Source organism: Oncorhynchus tshawytscha, linkage group LG07, assembly GCF_018296145.1.
Source record: "Oncorhynchus tshawytscha isolate Ot180627B linkage group LG07, Otsh_v2.0, whole genome shotgun sequence".
NCBI lineage: Eukaryota > Metazoa > Chordata > Actinopteri > Salmoniformes > Salmonidae > Oncorhynchus > Oncorhynchus tshawytscha.
The window spans coordinates 12,608,141-12,629,825 of NC_056435.1; the positions used below are offsets into that span (position 1 = coordinate 12,608,141).

Consider the following 21,685-nt stretch of genomic DNA (forward strand, 5'->3'; position numbering starts at 1 on the left):
TGCCCTAGACCACTGTGCCACCTGGGAGGCCCCAACGCCCCTTTTCAAGGCAATTTCCCCAGCGTTCGTGGAGATCGCATTTATGGCAAATGCTGCGAATGTCGGCTCAAGTGTAAGTTAACTTTAAAAAGTGCATTTTTGGCTGTCCAGTGCACTGCTCTATAACGAGCCTCGGATTGAATCCTGGTCTAAAAAGCCATTTGGAGTGAGTGCAATGACCCGTCCCACCTGTAAACAAAAATCCCTCTCTATATGTACAAAAATGTATTTTGTATTATAGTTGTATTATAGTGCACTATAATAACTAATGTCTTATTGACAACTTTCATTGGTACAGTATTCTGAAAGACTGAATCGGTATGCACAGCTTGAAGGCTCGATTTCAATCATCTTCCTTTAGGGCTCTATTCAATCTGTATCCTGAAGCATCACTGATTTCAAGGTCATTTCCTATTGAGTCCACATCTGCAGTGTTTACCGTGAATGCAGTCTCCGCCAACCCAGGAACATTGCCTTCAATCATGCTGTAATGCTGAATTTCCACGAATCGGGTTGAATAGAGCCCTTAAGTGCACTCCTTGTGCAATGGGTCAACATTGTATTGCTGTATGTCAACACTGCATGCATGTAATTGTATAATGTCAACATTGTATTCATGTAATTCACATAAATCATTGTTATGTGGATTCTTTTCATTTTGCAAACCACATACACTATATATACAAAAGCATGTGGACACCCCTTCAAATGAGTGGATTTCAGCCACACCTGTTGCTGACAGGTGTAGAACAGGTGTATAACACACAGCCATGCAATCTCCTTAGACAAACATTGGTCGTAGAATAGCCTTATTGAAGAGCTCAGTGACTTTCAACGTGGCACCATCATAGGATGCCACCTTTCCAACAAGTCAGGCAATGGTAATGTGCTGTCCTAGATTGCAACACTCACTACCGAGTTCCAAACTGCCTTTGGAAGCAACGTCAGCACAAGAACTGTTTGTCGGGAGCTTCATGAACTGGGTTAACATCGCTGAGCAGCCGCACACATGCCTAAGATCACCATGCGCATTGCCAAACGTTGGCTAGAGTGGTGTAAAGCTCGCCGCCATTGGACTCTGGAGCAGTGGAAACGCGTTTTCTGGAGTAATGAATCACGCATTACCATCTGGAAGTCCGACAGACTTCTCTGGATTCGGCGGATGCCAGGAGAACGCTACCTGCCCCAATGCATAGTGCCAACTGTAAAGTTTGGTGGATGGGGAATAATGATCTGGGGCTGTTTTTCATGCAATGACATTCTAGACAATTCTGTGCTTCCAACTTTGTGGCAACAGTTTGGGGAAGTTCCCTGTTTCAGCATGACAATGCTGCCGTACACAAAGTGAGGTCCATACAGAAATGGTTTGTTGAGATCGCTGTCTAAGAACTTGACTGGCCTGCACAGAGCCCTGACCTCAACCCCATGTAACACCCTTGGGATGAATTGGAATACAAACTGCGAGCCAGGCCTAATCGCCCAACATCAGTGCCTGATCTCACTAATGCTCTTGTGGCTGAATGGAAGCAAGTCCCCCCAGCAGTGTTCCAACATCTAGTTGAAAGCCTTCCCAGAAGAGTGGAGGCTGTCATAGCAGCAAAGGGGGGACCAACTCCATATTAATGCCCATGGTTTTGGAATGAGATGTTCGACGAGCAGGTGTCCACATAATTTTGGTCATGTAGTTATATCCTACATATATAATTACATCCATCGTGGCAGATTGTGAAAGCTTTAAACAATATCATTGTATATGGTATATTTACTCGCCAGGACGACCGTATTTCCCCCATCAGACTTGGTTAAGGAATTAGATAAGGAAGAGGGAATGGCCTAAAAAAGGGATGACCTGTTGTGCTCTAGCCACCAGACTTGGCTGTGGTGCACAGAAAAAGACTTGTTTTAATTCCAGCGCAGTAATCTCTGGCTAGAGTCTTTGTCTCCAGTCATGTTGTCTGTTGATGGTCTGCCACAGGCTTTTATTCAACACCCCTTAATGTGGCCCTCTTAATCAATACAGCAAACACAGATTCCATACATGAGTTGTTGACAGGGGCATTTGTGCTTTCATATTCACTAATCAAATGATACAGGTTTTGTCCCAAATATCACCCTATTCCATATAGTGCACTACTTTTGACCAGGACCCATAGTGACTATGTAGGGATTAGGGTGCCATTTGGGACACAAGCCATTGATAAGAGTCGTCTGTCATGTTGTTATTGCACATAGTGTACTGCTATACTACACTATTGTGTCTACAATTGATAATACAATGGGCATCTCAGAAATCCATTTCCCCTGCTGATTATTTGGGGGATAGCAAACATGCCCTATAGCTACGAATAGTAGCAACTACCACCCTAAAATATACTTTACCTGTTACTACATCACGACTACATAAACGCAACACATCTACTTTGAGCAGTGGTGTCATAAACAGAAATAGGCTGTGTGTGTGCCAAATGCCACCCTATTTCCTACATAGTGCACTTTTTATGGGCCCCGGTCAAAAGTAGTGCGCTATAAAGGGAATAGGGTGGTCAAAAGTAGTGCACTATAAAGGGCATAGGGTGCCATTGGGGACACACACAGTGTTACTGAACAAAATAAAATGCCTATTAGAAACCATTGAAATCCCATAAGGACTGAGATGCATATCTGAATCAGCCATCTTGTCCAAGGGGAAATAGAGATATGAACACCAGACTGTAATCAGTGGACAATGTGCAGTGCCTTTGTAGCGGCAGTGGCATAATTTCCTGACGACTCAGCAGCCCACGTTCTTCGGTCTGTCCTTCCGCCTCCCCCTGCTTCGGCAGAGGAGGAGGAGAAACATCGAGGGAAACCTCCTCCGTCTTCCCTTTGACTTCATAACGACTCCTATGGACGGATCAGGTTCGGAGTCAGAGAGAGACAGGGGGAACGCTGCAGAATGGACCACTTGGGTCTCACTAAAATGCCACTGGGCTGGCACCGTGAGGTCTAAATCAATAGGTTTGTCATGGTGACTGGAGAGATCTACCAGGAAGAATGGAGCTGAGCTGGATAGGGACTGGGCGTAGATATACATATCCTAGAACAGACACTGGACGTACACATACTGTATATAACCTAGAACCCATCCCCCACTGAGCCCTCGCTGCCCTTCCCGTGGTCTTCTGTCACTCAAAGCGCTCGTAGTTCCTCGTCTGTCGCACTCGAGGGACCATATCAACCAGCAGCCTGTGACAGGAAAGAGACATTCACATTAATGAAATCGCTAACATACACAGGCACACACACACACACACACACTGGCACACACAATATTAAATGAGTGAAAACCGTCGTTCCTTGTAGTGGAAGTTCAGAATGTGTTGAGTAACTGAACATATCACGTCTGATTATTTGAGTACATTTGTGTAACCACTGCAGCTGCTTTTGTTGGTGCATTTGTTGATGCACCCCTGTGGTGTCATGTTTGGATTTCTTTCTCCCCCAAGTCTCTTTCATGATTGGAATGCTCCCTGGGACAGAACACTGCCAGTGTAGTGCATTGTTTCCCATAGGATTTTCTTCAGCGGCAGTGGAAAAGTTAGCGTAAGGGGGGGTTGTGGTAGTGGGAGTCTCCAATGGCGCCGTCTGACCACATTTTTTTTGAGGCCGTCCTCTTGGCCTCCCAAATTTTGCTGTTTTAAAGCAAATTTTCTGCACATTTTGCAATGGGGCGGGGAGAACATTTTACAGTTTTAAAGTTAGTTTCCTGCAATTCTACACGTTTTGTCAAAGGAATGAGAGAAAAGAAATGTCAATTTTAAAGATAATTCCATGCATTTCTACACATTTTGCCATGGCTTATGCTATCTGAGTGACTCAAACATAACAAAATTAATGGGTGGCCCATGCCATGACATGTTTGGAATTTTAGATTCTCCCTGACTGTCTGGTTTTTCATTTGGTGGTTGTTACTTCTCAAAGATGATCATATTTAAAAACACACGGACTATACTAAACATTAGGAACACCTTCCTAGTATTGAGTTGCATCCCGCCATTTTGCCCTCAGAACAGCCTCAACTCGTTGGAGCATGGACTCTACAAGGTGTCGAAAGCGTTCCACAGGGATGCTGGCCCATGTTGACTCCAATGCTTCCCACAGTTGTGTCAAGTTGGCTGGATGTCCTTCGCGTGGTGGAGCCTTCTTGAGACACGGGAGACTGTTGAGCCTGAAAAACCCAGCGTTGCAGTTCTTGACACAAGCCGGTGCGCCTGGCACCTACTACCATACTCCGTTCAAAGACACTCAACTCTTTTGTCTTGCCCATTCACACTCTGAATGGCATAATCCATCTCTCAATTCTCTAATGGCTTAAAAATCCTTCTTTAACCTATCTTCTTCCCTTCATCTACACTGATTGGAGTGGATTTAACACGTGACATCAATTAAGGGATCATAGTTTTCACCTGGATTCTATGTCTTGGAAAGAGCAGGTATTCTTAATGTTTTGTACACTCTGTGTATATAGCTCCATTATCTTTTTAAATACTTTACATCTGGTTTTAGTCGTTTTAGTTTACACTGAAAACATTTTACCATCACAAAAATATATTTTTTAAATAAAAGAATATTCATTTTTCGTAGTGGCTGCCACGATTAAGAAGTGGCGGCCCGCCACTGCTAACTTAGTATAGGGGAAACACTGATAGTGGGTATAACATGTTTTTCCCCTACCAATATGCATTGCCTAAAAGAGTTTGTCACCTAAAATATTCCTGGACTACCATGGATGAATCACAGGCTTGACCATAGGCCTGACTAACCTTGTAATCCACGATTAGTTGATGTTCATGAAATCAAATTTAAAATGATTGTTTCATAAACCTTCATCTGGATTCATTTAATATGGGTCTTGATGTCCATAATGAAGGCTGTGAGGTACCTTCTCTTGTACAAATGAGTCAAACACTAAATGAATGAGTTTTGCTGTGTATTCCATCTGTATCTAAGATGCAAACAGGTTGTGGTATATTGACAGAGTTTTCCATACCCCAGGCATGTACTCTCCTGTACCTATTTGTTTTTCCATCTTTAAAGTTCTTCATTTGAGCAGCTATCAGTTTGAAAAGATCACAATTATAAGGATATGTTTTTAGGTCACAAACATAATCTGTAATGATATGTCTATACATATAGCTATATATAGCTATTACATGCCCGGGCAAAATTGCCACCTAAAAGTCTGGAGATAAGGCATGGTTTGACAAGAAGTACAGGAGAGCTACGAGGAAGAAGCGGGACCTCTCCCGCCAGCTTCAGAAAAACAACACTGCTAACAACCATTTAAAATATGCCCAAGCAAGACGCTCCTACAAGCAGGCTGAGAAGCAGGCTAGAAGGAACAGCAACGTCAAACTCAATGAGGAGCTTACTGATAAGACCTTAACCAGTAGGAAATGGTGGAAGCATGTCAACTCCCTGTCTGGGGGAGCTGCAAATTCCCTGGACAGACGCCCCCCTACAATCTGCTGTTTGAGTATGGAACTGCCTCACCGAAGACATCGTTGCTGAAATCACTGACACGGTTCTTCAGGCAATTCAAATGCCCAGCAGATGCCTGTCTCCTAACTTCCCCACGCGCCTTGTAGGATTGAGTCCTTGGGCTGCAGTAAACCAATGATTATGTCAATTGGATGTTGTCTGATATTGCTTTTGTTCACAATTGCACCCAATAACAAGAAAAAAAAGAAAAAAAAGATGGGATAGCTAATTTAAGGTGGTTCAATACTGATGACGATTCTTAAACCAGTATCATCCAATACCGATATGAAAGCTGATATACCATGCCATCCTGACAGATACCGCCAAAAACAGAGTTTTTCAAGAATATTTCATAATTGTTATTATAGTTCACCAGTAGTGCCGTCAGGGGACCATTTGAATCCCTCTCTCCCTCCAATGATAGCATATTAGTGTGACACTTTTGCAATGTTCTATATTTCCATAGTTTCTCTTTTAGTTTTCTACAGCTCATTAGTTTCCTCTCGGTCAATGTAAATATGCTCAAATGTGTTTTCCTGCATATATCCAATGTAAATAGTTAATACCTGAGCGACACCTGAAACCCCTGGCAGCGTGTCCGGCGTTTGAGCACCTGGACGCTGTCAGAGAAGATATCACTACGAGAGATCCTTCTGCATGCTCCATCCACCGCGAGGCAGAGAGAGACTGGGACAGCCTGTGAAGATACTAGCGGGATCTATGGCGGGATTCACCACAGTCTACAGTACCTAGTTTCTGGTATTGTAATTGAAGTTCGCAGCTAGAGCTCATCTTCGCCTTTTATCTGATAGTGGGGTAGACTGTATCCAGCAGCATGTCAAACTCTTATTTGGATTCATTGTTTCTTCTACACCCAGATCATCCCTGCCCAGAGAGCTCTCTTCGCCTGGGTGAAGAGGAACATCAAAATCATCATCAACTGGGCCATATTTATCGACAGGGTGTTGTTCAGTTGGTTTGGCTTTGCTGTTGAACTTTCAACTACAGTTTTTCTCTCAAGATTTATCAGGAAAGACTAACAGCACTTAAACTGTACATCAACATATGGCCCTGCGTCTAGTCTTGTTTTTCTTGAAAATAATTTATACATTTTTTTTTTTTTGTCCGTCTGATGGTTTGGTTGAGATGTGCTACGGTGCGCTACCTGGGAAGACACACGAAAAGCATGAAAGAGAGCGGCAGCACCTTCTCCTCTCCCCGACTGCACAGTCAGATGAGGGTCACCATCGCTGGGATCATGCAAGGAAAGCTCTATTTCTTTGCCGCGCTATGGTTCTACATTCATTGCTTCTGCGAGAATTTGACCTCTACATACTTTGACATGACTATTCTCTGGACAGTCGGAAAAAAAGGAAAGTGAATTAGGTCAAAATCGGTCAAATGTTAAATACCTTTCTATTTTTGGAAGCGTGTTATTGACACTACAGGCAAAAAAATATAGTTTAGGAGCAGTTGCTAACTAACTGTAAATAATTGTAGCTAGCTAACTAACTGTAAATAATTGTAGCTAGCTAACTAACTGTAAATAATTGTAGCTAGCTAACTAACTGTAAATAATTGTAGCTAGCTAACTGTAAATAATTGTAGCTAGATAACTAAATAATTGTAGCTAGCTAATTAACTTGACTTACTGTGGGGGGAAACAATTTTTTATAGTTAGTTAGCACCAAAAGTGTCCCCACTAATGTTTACAAGCGTATTGACCGTTTTGGTGTATGAATGTTGCTTTCGGCCCCACCTGGAAAACAATCTAAGCGAAACACTGGCCATGTTCATTTTGCATCATTCCCTTGGTCATAAAATGGTGAAATCGCCACCAACTGGGGCACGGGGCAATGTAGTTTCTATTCCAAGGTTCTTCTGAATGGTTACAATTTAAATGACAATATTTCTGATACTTAAATAAGTGTGTTTCTCAGGGAACATAACTATGTACATGTGTGTAACAGTGAATATTGAATATTATGTTTCTTCTACATACACATCTAGGATTAGCTTCCTCTCCCTGAATCCTAACCTTAACTCTTACCGGGCATAACTGACCCAAGATCAGTGTTTAGAGGCAGCTTCCTCCTACACCAGGGGTACTCAACTCTTACCCTACGGGATCCGGACCCTACTGGTTTTCGGTTCTACCTAATAATTAATTGTACCCACCTGGTGTCCCTGGTCTAAATCAGTCCCCGGTGAGAGGGGAACAATGACAACATGAACTGGAACTGGCCTCGAGGTCCAGAGTTGAGTTTGAGGGCTCGACACAATGTACCCACTCACTTGACTCCGTAGGCCAGGATGATGAGGCCTATCAGGACCCCTATGGACCCGTCCAGGTACCACACTTTGGGATCGTGCTTGAACACCTCGGCACTGATTAGGATGGAGAAGCCCATGACCCCGCCCACCAGGGAGTTGAAACCTGTAGATCGGACAAGACAGGTAGACAGACAGCTTAGTTTAGTCAACTGTATTATCACGTAGGGAATTCCAACACACTATGTAGAAATAGCATGAATGTGAACAACACTAATGAACACATGTATGTACATATATTTCATGAAATGCCATGTAGTCTGCCACAGAGTCTTTATCCAAAAGTCCATAAGACCGACAGACACGGACGAACAGAGAGACGACTTTGAATCCTTTTCTATTGTCTCTTTCCTCATTCGATTCCTACTGTATAAGAGCCCACTTCCTGGCTCCTCTGCACCTCAAAAAGACGCCGACTGACGAGGACCTCTGCCAGTCTTTTACATACTGCACATTTGACATGACCAGACTGGGCATGTCAATTACCTCCGTAAAGAACATCAGGGGCAATCTGCAGTTCAGACAACAAAAGGGACACCCCGCCACTGTTATGGTAAACAGCTGCGAGGACTGACCATCCATGAGATCAAAATTACACTGAGGCTAGCCCGTGTTTGTTTACAGTGCCATTGTTTAAAAACAAGGGAGCAAAACAAGCTTATATTTTTGTGTTCTCAAGGAGTGTGACAGTTGAACTGCTTATGAAGCATTTATAAGTTATATTCATCAAGAATCAATATATATATCAGTATATATATATATCATTCATTTAGAAGTCCAAAAATGTATGTAGCAATCACAGATTGCCCCTTTGAAGGCTTGTTTAATGTCACGCAGCGAGAGGAAAATCTGGTGGGTAATTAACTTCTATTCTGCTAGCTGTCACATACAATTTAATGAACCCCACACACACACTTTAATGAGCGAGTGTCTCCATCCAAAGCTGACCTTTCAAACTGGTTTGACGCCAGCCTGTCTGCCACAAATCTCTTATTGAAACGAGAAGGGACATTTTAAGAGCTCAGGAGCTACGGAGTTGTCCATAAAGACTCATAAGTAGTGAACAACTTTCTCAATTGTAGAAGGAAATAGATGTGTGGCCCAGTACCTGAGGGTACTGGGCGATTCTCCTGTCTGTGTGGGTACGAATCCCAGCACCTACCGGCTCTAAAAATATGGAAAGAGAGACCAGCCAACCTGACAGCTGATGAAACTGAGGAGTATTTCTGTCTGTAATAAAGACCTTTTATGGGGGGAAATTCATTCTGATTGGCCAACCCATGGCTGCGCCCCTGCCTAGTCATGAGAAATCCATAAATTAGGGCCTAATTTATTTATTTTATTTGACTGATTTCCTTATATGAACTGTAATTCAGTAAAATCGTTGAAATTGTTGCATGTTGCGTTTATACAATCAAATCAAACTATTGGTCACATATACATATTTAGCAGATGTTATTGCGGGTGTAGCGAAATGCTTGTGTTCCTAGCGCCAACACTGCAGTAGTATCTAACAATTCACAACAATAAAAACAAATCTAAAAGAATAGAATACAGTATATACATATGAAATGAGTAAAGCCGGTCATAAACATTATTAAAGTGACTAGCAATCCATTATTAATGCGAATAGCGATTCTATGTGTATGTATATAGGGCAGTAGCCTCTAAGGTGCAGGGTTGAGTAACCGGGTGGTAGCCGGCTAGTAATGGCTATACAGTGGGGCAAAAAAGTATTTAGTCAGCCACCAATTGTGCAAGTTCTCCCACTTAAAAACATGAGAGAGGCCTGTAATTTTCATCATAGGGACACTTCAACTACAGACAAAATGAGGGAAAAAAAATCCAGAAAATCATATTGTAGGATTTTTAATGAATTTATTTGCAAATTATGGTGGAAAATAAGTATTTGGTCACCTACAAACAAGCAAGATTTCTGGCTCTCACAGACCTGTAACTTCTTCTTTAAGAGGTTCCTCTGTCCTCCACTCATTACCTGTATTAATGGCACCTGTTTGAACTTCTTATCAGTATAAAAGACACCTGTCCACAACCTCAAACAGTCACACTCCAAACTCCACTATGGCCAAGACCAAAGATCTGTCAAAGGACACCAGAAACAAAATTGTAGACCTGCACCAGGCTGGGAAGACTGAATCTGCAATAGGTAACCAGCTTGGTTTGAAGAAATCAACTGTGGGAGCAATTATTAGGAAATGGAAGACATGCAAGACCACTGATAATCTCCCTCGATCTGGGGCTCCACGCAAGATCTCACCCCGTGGGGTCAAAATGATCACAAGACCGGTGAGCAAAAATCCAAGAACCACACAGGGGGACCTAGTGAATGACCTGCAGAGAACTGGGACCAAAGTAACAAAGCCTACCATCAGTAACACACTACGCCGCCAGGGACTCAAATCCTGCAGTGCCAGACGTGTCCCCCTGCTTAAGCCTGTACATGTCCAGGCCCGTCTGAAGTTTGCTAGAGAGCATTTGGATGATCCAGAAGAAAATTGGGAGAATGTCATATGGTCAGATGAAAACCAAAATAGAACTTTTTGGTAAAAACTCAACTCGTTGTGTTTGGAGGACAAAGAATGAGTTGCATCCAAAGAACACCATACCTACTGTGAAGCATGGGGGTGGAAACATCATGCTTTGGGGCTGTTTTTCTGCAAAGGGACCAGGACGACTGATCCGTGTAAAGGAAAGAATGAATGGGGCCATGTATCATGTGATTTTGAGTGAAAACCTCCTTCCATCAGCAAGGGCATTGAAGATGAAACGTGGCTGGGTCTTTCAGCATGACAATGATCCCAAACACACCACCCGGGCAACGAAGGAGTGGCTTCGTAAGAAGCATTTCAAGGTCCTGGAGTGGCCTAGCCAGTCTCCAGATCTCAACCCCATAGAACATCTTTGGAGGGAGTTGAAAGTCTGTGTTGCCCGGCAACAGCCCCAAAACATCACTGCTCTAGAGGAGATCTGCATGGAGGAATGGGCCAAAATACCAGCAACAGCGTGTGAAAACCTTGTGAAGACTTACAGAAAACGTTTGACCTCTGTCATTGCCAACAAAGGGTATATAACAAAGTATTGAGATAAACTTTTGTTATTGACCAAATACTTATTTTCCACCATAATTTGCAAATAAATTCATGAAAAATCCTACAATGTGATTTTCTGGATTTCTTTTCTCATTTTGTCTGTAGTTGAAGTGTACCTATGATGAAAATTACAGGCCTCTCTCATCTTTTTAAGTGGGAGAACTTGCACAATTGGTGGCTGACTAAATACTTTTTTGCCCCACTGTATATGGCCTTGAGATAGAAGCTGTTTTTTAGTCTCTCGGTCCCAGCTTTGAAGCACCAGTACTGCCCTCACCTTCTGGATGATAGCGGGGTGAACAGGCAGTAGCTCGGGTGGTTGTTGTCCTTGATGATCTTTTTGGCCTTTCTGTGACATCGGGTGCTGTAGGTGTCCTGGAGGGTAGGCAGTGTGCCCCCGGTTGGGCTGACTGCACCACCCTCTAGAGAACCCTGCGGTTCGGGGTGGTGATACAGCCCGACAGGATGCTCTCAATTGTGCATGTGTAAAGGTTTGTCAGGGTCTTAGGGGCCAAGCCAAAATTATTCAGCCTCCTGCGGATGAAGAGGCCCTGTTGCGGCTTCTTCACCACACTGTTTGTGTGGGTGGTCCATTTCAGATTGTCAGTGATGTGTACGCCGAGGAACTTGAATCTTTTCACCTTCTCCACTGTGGTCCTGTTGATGTGGATGGGGGCATGCTCCCTCTGCTGTTTCCTGAAGTCCATGATCAGCTCCTTCATTGTGTTGACGTTGAGGGAGAGGTTATTTTCCTGGCACCACTCCACCAGGGCCCTCACCTCCTCCCTGTAGGCTGTCTCGTCATTGTTGGCAATAAGGCCTACTACTGTGGTGTCGTCTCCAAACAAACTTAGGGAGGAGGCTTCTGATGTTAACATTCATGAAACCAAGGCTTTTACAGTTACAGAAGTCAACAAATGTTAGCGCCTGGGGAATAGGAGTGGAACTGAGGGCTGCAGGGCCTGGGTTAACCTCTACATCACTAGAGGAACAGAGGAGAAGTAGGATAAGGGTACGTCTAAAGGCTATAAGAACTGGTTGTCTAGTTCGTTGGGGACAGAGAATAAAAGGAGCAGATTTCTGGGCGTGGTAGAATAGATTCAAGGCATAATGTACAGACAAGGGTATGGTAGGATTTGAGTACAGTGGAGGTAAACTATGCGTTGCGTGACGATGAGAGAGGTTTCGTCTCTGGAGGCATCAATTAACGTAGATGAGGTCTCCGCATGTGTGTGTGGTAGGACGAAGGCATTTTGAGCGAGACTGAGGGCTCTACAGTGAAGGCATATTGACATTAAAGAGAGGCATAAAGCAGTCACAGGTGTTGATCAGGAGAGCTAAGACAACAATGGGTAAATGGCGATGAATGGGCAGAGCAGGTCAGTTAGGTACATACAGGACCTGAGTTTGAGGCTGGGGCCGACAGGTAAACAAAATGAGGTACCGTGTTATTGAAACAGTCCAGGGAGAGTAGCAATAGGTGAGTCCGGGTTCTGTTCGGTAGTCACTACTTCGCTGGGCGAGCAGGGGACACAGCGTTCAGAAAAAGCTAGCGGGCCGGGGCTAGTAGATGGTTCTGCGGCGATATCGTAACAGAATAGCCTGTTGAGACCACATCGGGCAATCGCGTCGGCAGTCCAGTCGTGATGGATCGGTGGAGCTCCGTGTCGACAATAAAGGGTCCAGACCAATTGGCAAAGGAGGTATTGTACAGTGCCTTGCGAAAGTATTCGGCCCCCTTGAACTTTGCGACCTTTTGCCACATTTCAGGCTTCAAACATAAAGATATAAAACTGTATTTTTTTGTGAAGAATCAACAACAAGTGGGACACAATCATGAAGTGGAACGACATTTATTGGATATTTCAAACTTTTTTAACAAATCAAAAACTGAAAAATTGGGCGTGCAAAATTATTCAGCCCCTTTACTTTCAGTGCAGCAAACTCTCTCCAGAAGTTCAGTGAGGATCTCTGAATGATCCAATGTTGACCTAAATGACTAATGATGATAAATACAATCCACCTGTGTGTAATCAAGTCTCCGTATAAATGCACCTGCACTGTGATAGTCTCAGAGGTCCGGTAAAAGCGCAGAGAGCATCATGAAGAACAAGGAACACACCAGGCAGGTCCGAGATACTGTTGTGAAGAAGTTTAAAGCCGGATTTGGATACAAAAAGATTTCCCAAGCTTTAAACATCCCAAGGAGCACTGTGCAAGCGATAATATTGAAATGGAAGGAGTATCAGACCACTGCAAATCTACCAAGACCTGGCCGTCCCTCTAAACTTTCAGCTCATACAAGGAGAAGACTGATCAGAGATGCAGCCAAGAGGCCCATGATCACTCTGGATGAACTGCAGAGATCTACAGCTGAGGTGGGAGACTCTGTCCATAGGACAACAATCAGTCGTATATTGCACAAATCTGGCCTTTATGGAAGAGTGGCAAGAAGAAAGCCATTTCTTAAAGATATCCATAAAAAGTGTTGTTTAAAGTTTGCCACAAGCCACCTGGGAGACACACCAAACATGTGGAAGAAGGTGCTCTGGTCAGATGAAACCAAAATTAAACTTTTTGGCAACAATGCAAAACGTTATGTTTGGCGTAAAAGCAACACAGCTCATCACCCTGAACACACCATCCCCACTGTCAAACATGGTGGTGGCAGCATCATGGTTTGGGCCTGCTTTTCTTCAGCAGGGACAGGGAAGATGGTTAAAATTGATGGGAAGATGGATGGAGCCAAATACAGGACCATTCTGGAAGAAAACCTGATGGAGTCTGCAAAAGACCTGAGACTGGGACGGAGATTTGTCTTCCAACAAGACAATGATCCAAAACATAAAGCAAAATCTACAATGGAATGGTTCAAAAATAAAAAATAAACATGTCCAGACCTGAATCCAATCGAGAATCTGTGGAAAGAACTGAAAACTGCTGTTCACAAATGCTCTCCATCCAACCTCACTGAGCTCGAGCTGTTTTGCAAGGAGGAATGGGAAAAAATTTCAGTCTCTCGATGTGCAAAACTGATAGAGACATACCCCAAGCGACTTACAGCTGTAATCGCAGCAAAAGGTGGCGCTACAAAGTATTAACTTAAGGGGGCTGAATAATTTTGCACGCCCAATTTTTCAGTTTTTGATTTGTTAAAAAAGTTTGAAATATCCAATAAATGTCGTTCCACTTCATGATTGTGTCCCACTTGTTGTTGATTCTTCACAAAAAAATACAGTTTTATATCTTTATGTTTGAAACCTGAAATGTGGCAAAAGGTCGCAAAGTTCAAGGGGGCCGAATACTTTCGCAAGGCACTGTAGCCCTAGAAATAGCTGGTATATGGGCCTAGCTCGAGGCTAGCTCAAGGCTAGCTGGTGCTTGCTTCGGGACAGAGGTGTGAGCTAACAGCAGCCACTCGTTTGCAGCTAGCTACCTGCGAGGATCAGGAGTAAATGACCCAGAGCGGCAGGAATCCGATGATTTGGTGGAGAGAAGCAGTCTGATATGCTCTGGGTTGATATCGAGCTATGCAGACTGGCAGGTGTTGTCCGAGCTAAGGCTGGCTGATTCCGGAGGGAAAAAGGCGAGGACCGCTAGCCGTGGCTAACAAAGACTAGTAGCTAGTTATCTCCTGATGGAAGTTCCAGTTATAATGTAAGAAATAACACACAAAAAAAACGAAATACTGCAAAGTGGCTCAGGAGCTAGAAGCAGAGCTACCATGTCTGTTGGCGCCATCTTCTTCCCTATATGTTCCGGCCTTCTGACCATCTGCTCAAGAAAATAAATCGTCCCGCGGCTGAATCTAGTTGATGGTCACTGCCCTACATAGTTCACTAAGTAGTTCCCAATATATTCCACATATTTCATGATGGTGTCTTTAAGCCAATCACCTTCCATCTTCATGCACTATGGGAATAGGGCGCCATTTCAGACACAGCCATAGCCTCCTATACACCATACCTTTTCCCCTTTTCATTTTTCTCAATGATTCCCTATGGAGTTTTTCACCCTCGTGCTCCACCTTCCTCCAATTCTCTAACTGGCCTGAACTCAAGTGGGAGTGGCCTAGATCAGGCAGAAGTATGCGTTGCTACAGATCAAGGATCATCTTCTCCTCCTCCCAATCCAAGTTGGAAAAATAAAAAACTGACCCAAGATCAGTGTATTGGAGCAACTACACACAAAGTTAGGTACCTACCGTCTGTGATGAGGGCTCTGCTGGTGAGCACCCTGCCCAGCATGAACTTGAACACGGACAGAATGATACACATCACGCCACTGACGATGGACACACTGAAGAGGAAGTCATCCTGATAGAGAGAGAGAAGTAGATGACAGAGGAGAGGGGGATTGAGAGAGAGAGAGAGAGAGAGAGAGAGAGAGAGAGAGAGAGAGAGAGAGAGAGAGAGAGAGGTGATGAAGAGGGAAAGAGAGGGAAAGGGAGAGAGAAAGAAAAAAGAGAGAGAGAGAGCAAGAGAGAGAGTGGGTAAGTGTTGCAGAGGGCCTCCGCTGTAGAATTAATATTGCACTATGGCCTTGAAGGCATGAAAAGCTGCATTTCTGCAAGGTTAATAACCTCATCAGTCCCATGAAATCCCCCAGTGCAAAAATGCACCACTTTCATCAATCTGCTTGCTCTGCCCTCATATTTAGCCTCACATTGAAGTGTTTTACCATTTTCTTTTCAGTACAACCATAAACAGTTTCATTGGAAAATGTCAACAACTACAAAATAGGCCGCCAAGCAAAAACTTTATATAAAACTAATTTATAAGAACGCTTTAAGTACAGGAACTGTCTCCTCAGTGGGAAATTAATATCAAACTAGTCAGTGACAACTGTGTGGAGTTTGTGACCGCAACAATGTAAGCTTATTACAGTATTATGCCACTTTGTCCTGGGATTTCCTATGATCTTCTATGTAGAAGAACCCCTTACCTTCTAACGACTCGTGTGGCCTGTGAGTGCCAGAGCAAAGCAGATTACATGTGCATGTTCGTGAGAGTCTCAGTTTTCATATATGGGTCATAATAGTCTGTAGGTCAAACCAGACTTTTTTGTTAGAAGAACCATTTTCAGGATCCTCCCTTGTCTCACATACAACGCTCAGCCTCCGTTCTAGCTCAGCCCTTGTTAGCTCAGCCTCCATTCTAGCTCAGCCCTTGTTAATCACACACTGAAGGTTGGTATCATGATGCAGAAGAAATAGACCAATCAAATGCAACAACCCAGCAGTCTGTAGCTCAAACACACTATGTTTACAAGGGGTTAGAAGCACTAAAACCTGCTGGCGGGATATGGGACTCAAAGCGTTTTAATCAGGTAACAGAGAACAGCCAGAGATAGACTACAATTACGTAGAAGGACAGTGAAACCTGTAAGCCCAGTAAACACATGGTATATTCCTGAGTCATTGTTGAGTTTAGAATGAAAAAACAGTTTGTTATATATTACTGAGATGTAGTGCAGGGGCACAACATCCACTATGGACGGGGAAGGTCATGACCCCCCCCACGTTCTAAAATTCCGTGATAAAAGAAGAAGGACCAGTGTTCTTTAGGACTATGCAGATGACTCAGAGCAGTCGGGCAGGCTGTGTGAAAGCGAACTGAAAGGCTGGCTTTAGGACCATAGGAGGTGCTGTCAGTGTATGTGTGTTGAGCTTTTTCTGTGGCAGAGAGCTAGCCAATGGTTAGCTAGCTAGCTAGCACACTAGCTATTTTTATTCCGTCTCACTCACACTGGATCTGAATCAATCAAGATAAAAACCAGCGGCCAAGCAATTAAAGACTGATATTCAGATGTTTTTTTTCACCGCAATGTGAGTCTGTATAGCCATGTATTGACCTGTCAGTTTCCCTAGCTAATTAATTTCAACTTTTTGTTCTCACACTGACACTGTAATATGCAAGAAATTAGCTTTAGATTAGAAATTATTTGTGTCTGTCTGCCCCCACTTCTAAAACCATTGTTGCGCCCCTGAGTGAATATACTTAGTTAGCTATAAGTATAGTATACAAGGTCTATAACGTGAATTGTTTACATGAGATATACATAAAAATGCCATTGTTTTCTATGGGGATTTTTTGAATCATGAATTGAATCATTTCACTTCCTGAATTTACAGAATTGAGAACTGAATTGAGCCCAATCCTACTATGCTGCACAGTGCGCACCATTTCAAATCTCTTTTATGGGAAGTCTAGCCTGGTCCCAGATCTATTTGATCTTCTATGGCTGTAGAAGCTAGCTATACAGCACAAAGAGACCTGGAATCAGGCTAGGAAAGACCTGCTTCCCCAATGACTTCTTCTGACACTCCTTTTAATATTGAAAATTCTTAGCACTGCGGTGCTTGGGTTGAACGAAGCACCGCCACGTGGCATTTAAAAGCCCTCTGAGGAGATGATATGGGAGATGGCTAAGCAGAGATCAGGGCTGTATGGAGGAGGGTGAGTCACTCTCTCTCTCTCATTCACAGGCTGCGTCGCAAATGGCACCCTTTCCACATATAGTGTACTTCTTTTGACCAGGGTCCATATGGCTCTGGTCAAAAGTAGTGCACTATGTAGTAGGGAATAGGGGGTTGTTTGGAATGCAGACAGAGAGACACACTCAACATTCAAACACAGTGCCTGACATTTACAGTTGATAGTCCAGGTTTTACTGTGAGGAATCGAATTCACATCTTATAGTCTGCATCCTGATTTTCTACCCTTCTCCTGAAAACTTCCTGAAATCTATCCAGCCAATGCAGAAGTTGTGTCTCCTCTTAAACTGAATTTTAATATACCTGTTTCGGCCCTATTCTCACTACGAGATATGAAGGAGAGTCTGAGGAGTGGAGTGGCGAACCAGAATTCTACATTACATACTTTCCTTACCTTCAAATTGACCGTAAATATCAAAGTAGCCACTAGCCAGTAACCACAAACTAATCAACAATGACAGACATTTTTCCAAAAACATTAGCTACACTGTTGAATAATGCAACCAAACTATATTACACTCTTCAATTCATAAACATGTGCAGCCAATTAAAATGTCTATTTTCTCATCTGTAGGCTACTGTACATTACATTTAACTTCAAGACAAAAGCACAGAGTTGCTAATAGCATGTCTTCATCAAGTAACGATAGCATATCAAAAATGAACGATTAACCCTCTCATACGAATTTAAAAGCACAGTAGGGCCTACCTTTCAACATTATAACGAACCAGGCTTAATATTATGCAACTCATGACATGTGTAAAAGCAAATTGCTACTGAAAACATGCGTTTAAGTGAATTCACTACAACAAGCCGTTTTCTATGGAAGCCCATACCAGCAACCCAAAAAATTGAATAAAATAAAATGCCTCTTGATTTGTCAACGTGCACAACGTCTGTGCTTCAGTCTGACTGTAGTCCACTGATAATAACCACAGCTACAGCTAGCCTAGAGGAGCCTATGTGCTCTGATCCCATCTGGACCTGGCCTTGGGGAAACATAACGTCATGTTTTTATAGCCTAAATTAGGCCCATTTATTTGGGTTCTGGGAAAATGTGAATGTGATCAACTTTGGTTTATATTCGAACTTTGGGTTGCTCGGCTAACTAGGCCTTTTTAATAAAATATGATTGACTGGAATGAATCAATCGAAACAATAGTGGTGACATACTGTCTGAGTATCTTTTTAATTACAAATACAAAGGCCTACACTATGTAACCCTGCATACAGCGAGCTCGACCCTGCTAGTTTTATTGTCCAATCGCAGTTGTTGTCTGTGTAAAGGGTTTTAATGTTTTCACCAAAGAATTTAAGAAAAACTTTCAATCGAAATGAAAACTTCTTGGCAGGGAAAAAACTCATTTGAATAAATGTGGGTTTTGACAATCTTACAGTATGTAGGTGTCATAACCAGCCATAAAATAACACAATATATGCCACAACAGGTGTAAATATATGTGTCATGACAGTGTTTTCACCCTATTATAACAAGTTATGTCAAGTTATGTCAGCTGTTAAGACATATTATGACATGGTTATGACAGTGTCATAACGTGGCACTGGGTGTCAAGTGTTACCGATTTTTAAAAACTTTTTCATACCCTACAAATATTTGTAAAATGACTATACACTTCAGCTGTTTCAAAAACATTGCTCTGCTATTATCATTTATACCGTAGGAGTGTTGGCTCAACAAAACAATTCTGTTTACACTGCCCTGCTTCAAGGGCAGGCAGGCAGATTTCTATATAGTATCTGAATAGCAGTTCTGCAGTTTCTATGACACTCACCTTCGTCAAATAACTCTGACGATTTAACAGGTGCAGCTCTTTTTCCAAATGTAACTTTTACCAAGAATATCCGTGATGTACATGAATGACTAGTCACGTGGCAGGTAGCCTAAAGGTTGCTGGATCGAATCCCCGAGCTGACAAGGTAAAAATGAGTCATTCTGCCCATGAACAAGGCAGTTAACCCACTGTTCCCAGGCCTTCATTGAAAATAAGAATTTGTTCTTAACTGAATTTGTTCTTAACTAAAATAAAAAACGTTACAAAAGCTCATTTCACACATAATAAGTGTTAGCCTATAGACAAAATTACATTGACAATAACCTGATGAGTGACAATATTAGTCCTATCAGTTGTCAAATTGTACATGAATAGATTGGGGCATCTTTTAATTGACAGAGTCACATGCATGTAAAACAGTGTGATTTCTATATAGTATCTGAAAGAGCAGTTCTGCAGTTTCTATGACACTCACCTTCGTCAAATAACTAACGATTTAACAGGTGCAGCTCTTTTTCCAAATGTAACTTTTACCAAGAATATCTGAGATGTACATGACTAGTTACGTGGCAGCATTGCTCTGGCTGCTAAACAAAACTAGTAACATAGTTAACGTAAATGATTTTATTCTGTCGTCAATGGGATGAATGGGCGAAAGAAACCAGACAGAAACTGATAATGGGTGCATGTGACTTCAGTTAAGTTTAGGTTTGCTGCCGATGTCGAAACCAAGTACTTGCTCAATGGCTTTCCATATCAGGGGAAAGATGAAACCAGGCCAGTGGGTGAGCAACTGTTTGAGACTGTGGTTTAGAGACTCGTAAGAGCCTTACACGAGCTAAGGCAGAAATGTGACCGTGGGACAGCTTCTTCACATCAATTTCCCTGGCGGACAAGTTGATCGCAAAGAAGACTAGCCAGTGACCCAACAAGGCGGGAGCTGCCGCCCCTCTGCGCAAAACAACATACCAGCGGAGCTGTACTCCACATCAGTGAGTGATGGAGAGTGGTAAAGAAACACTGTTTGCATCCTCAGCACCTTGCATTCCCACTGGATCTGGCATGTGAGCTTCGTGAGAACCACATCAACGGCAAAAGAAGAAGATACAGCTGCCAGGCAGGCCGCCAAGGGCACAACAGTGTGTCTGATACAATCCACTGTTTATATATATATATTGTCACAAATATATTTCCACTAATATTTCTTTATGCAGTTCATCCGTTACAATTGTTCGTGCACTGGTGCTTTTGTTCAGGAACGCAGGAAATGGCTGGTTATATTATTATTATCATCATCTTTTTCGTCTCTACTTGACTTTATTAATTTATATAACTCTATTACTAATCGAATCTACAAATACAGCTGATCAAATTGACTACCCTGTAATGTTTTTATTGTTAGAGAAACGAAAATAGGATATAGGCCTACATTTTCTCTACGACTTTGTAGAATTAGTATTATTTTTTTAAACATATCCTTGACTCTATCTAAACAAATAACTATTGTTGTTATTTGTTTTAATTGATATATTTCCATTAATATTTCTTACTGCAATGAATCCTTTACAATAGTTTATGCACTATTCGTCAAGCATTTATTTATCAAGCAGGTTTAAGCACCTTGCAGGTTGATATGCATCTGATACATATGCTGTCGGGCTCGCCCGGCATTGGTCTCTAGCGGGTACCACTATGCTAAAAGGCCAGCGGTCCTAGTGTTAAATGTGTTGCACGTTAGGTGTGCCTCCAATAATTGGCCTCATTCCCTCGAGCCAAATCATAGGTAGTGGTTAAGAGATGGGATCAAGAGATGCTAGAACGAGGAGCTCCACCCTCTCTCTTTGCAAATTACGGGACAAATATCCCCTCCCGAAATTCAAAAGCAGCTAACACCTGCAAAATCGTGATTTGTCCAATTAACCAATGATGAAAAACCCAAAACACCAGAAGTGCTTATGACATCAATGGCCTTAGGCTACCTTGTTTGCTTTCTATGATTAAAAACGGGTTCTTAGCTTCGACTTATTGCCTGGCAACAGAGTAATGCAGTTAGCTATTCTAGTAGTTCTCTTTTCACACCTGAGCTCTGCCACATTCCTCCTGTAATTATCCACCAGGAAGAGGCACCACAACATCATGTTTCACTTCACAGATATCTCTGTTTCTCTCTCTGTGTGTTTTCTATCGCTCTGTTTTCTCTCTCTCGCTTGCCTTTTCATCTCTCCCTCTCGTGCACCGACAGCAGCCAGATAAACACTTGTTTTCTCTTCACAAATCTCTCTCTCTTTGTTTCTCTTTCTCTCTCACACTCTGTCTGCCTGACTGTCTCCCCCTCTCTCGCTTTGTCTCCCTCCCTCTCTTTCTGTGTGTTTCTCTCCTACTCTGAGCCTCTTCA

At 42.7% G+C, this 21,685-nt stretch overlaps 1 protein-coding gene across 2 annotated transcripts in view; it reads right to left on the reverse strand.

The window, feature by feature from the left end:
• Window positions 1-1,627: 1,627 nt before the first annotated feature.
• LOC112253995 (transmembrane protein 163) overlaps window positions 1,628-21,685 on the reverse strand; it is a 46,782-nt gene continuing 26,724 nt past the window's right edge. For both annotated transcript variants that reach the window (XM_024426189.2, XM_024426188.2), the window contains exons 6-8: window positions 15,205-15,316; window positions 7,855-7,996; window positions 1,628-3,264 (exon numbers count right to left, since the gene is read on the reverse strand). In XM_024426189.2, coding sequence (XP_024281957.1) covers window positions 3,204-3,264; window positions 7,855-7,996; window positions 15,205-15,316 — 315 coding nt within the window. In that variant the 3' untranslated portion in view covers window positions 1,628-3,203. The remainder of the gene's footprint in view (window positions 3,265-7,854; window positions 7,997-15,204; window positions 15,317-21,685) is intronic.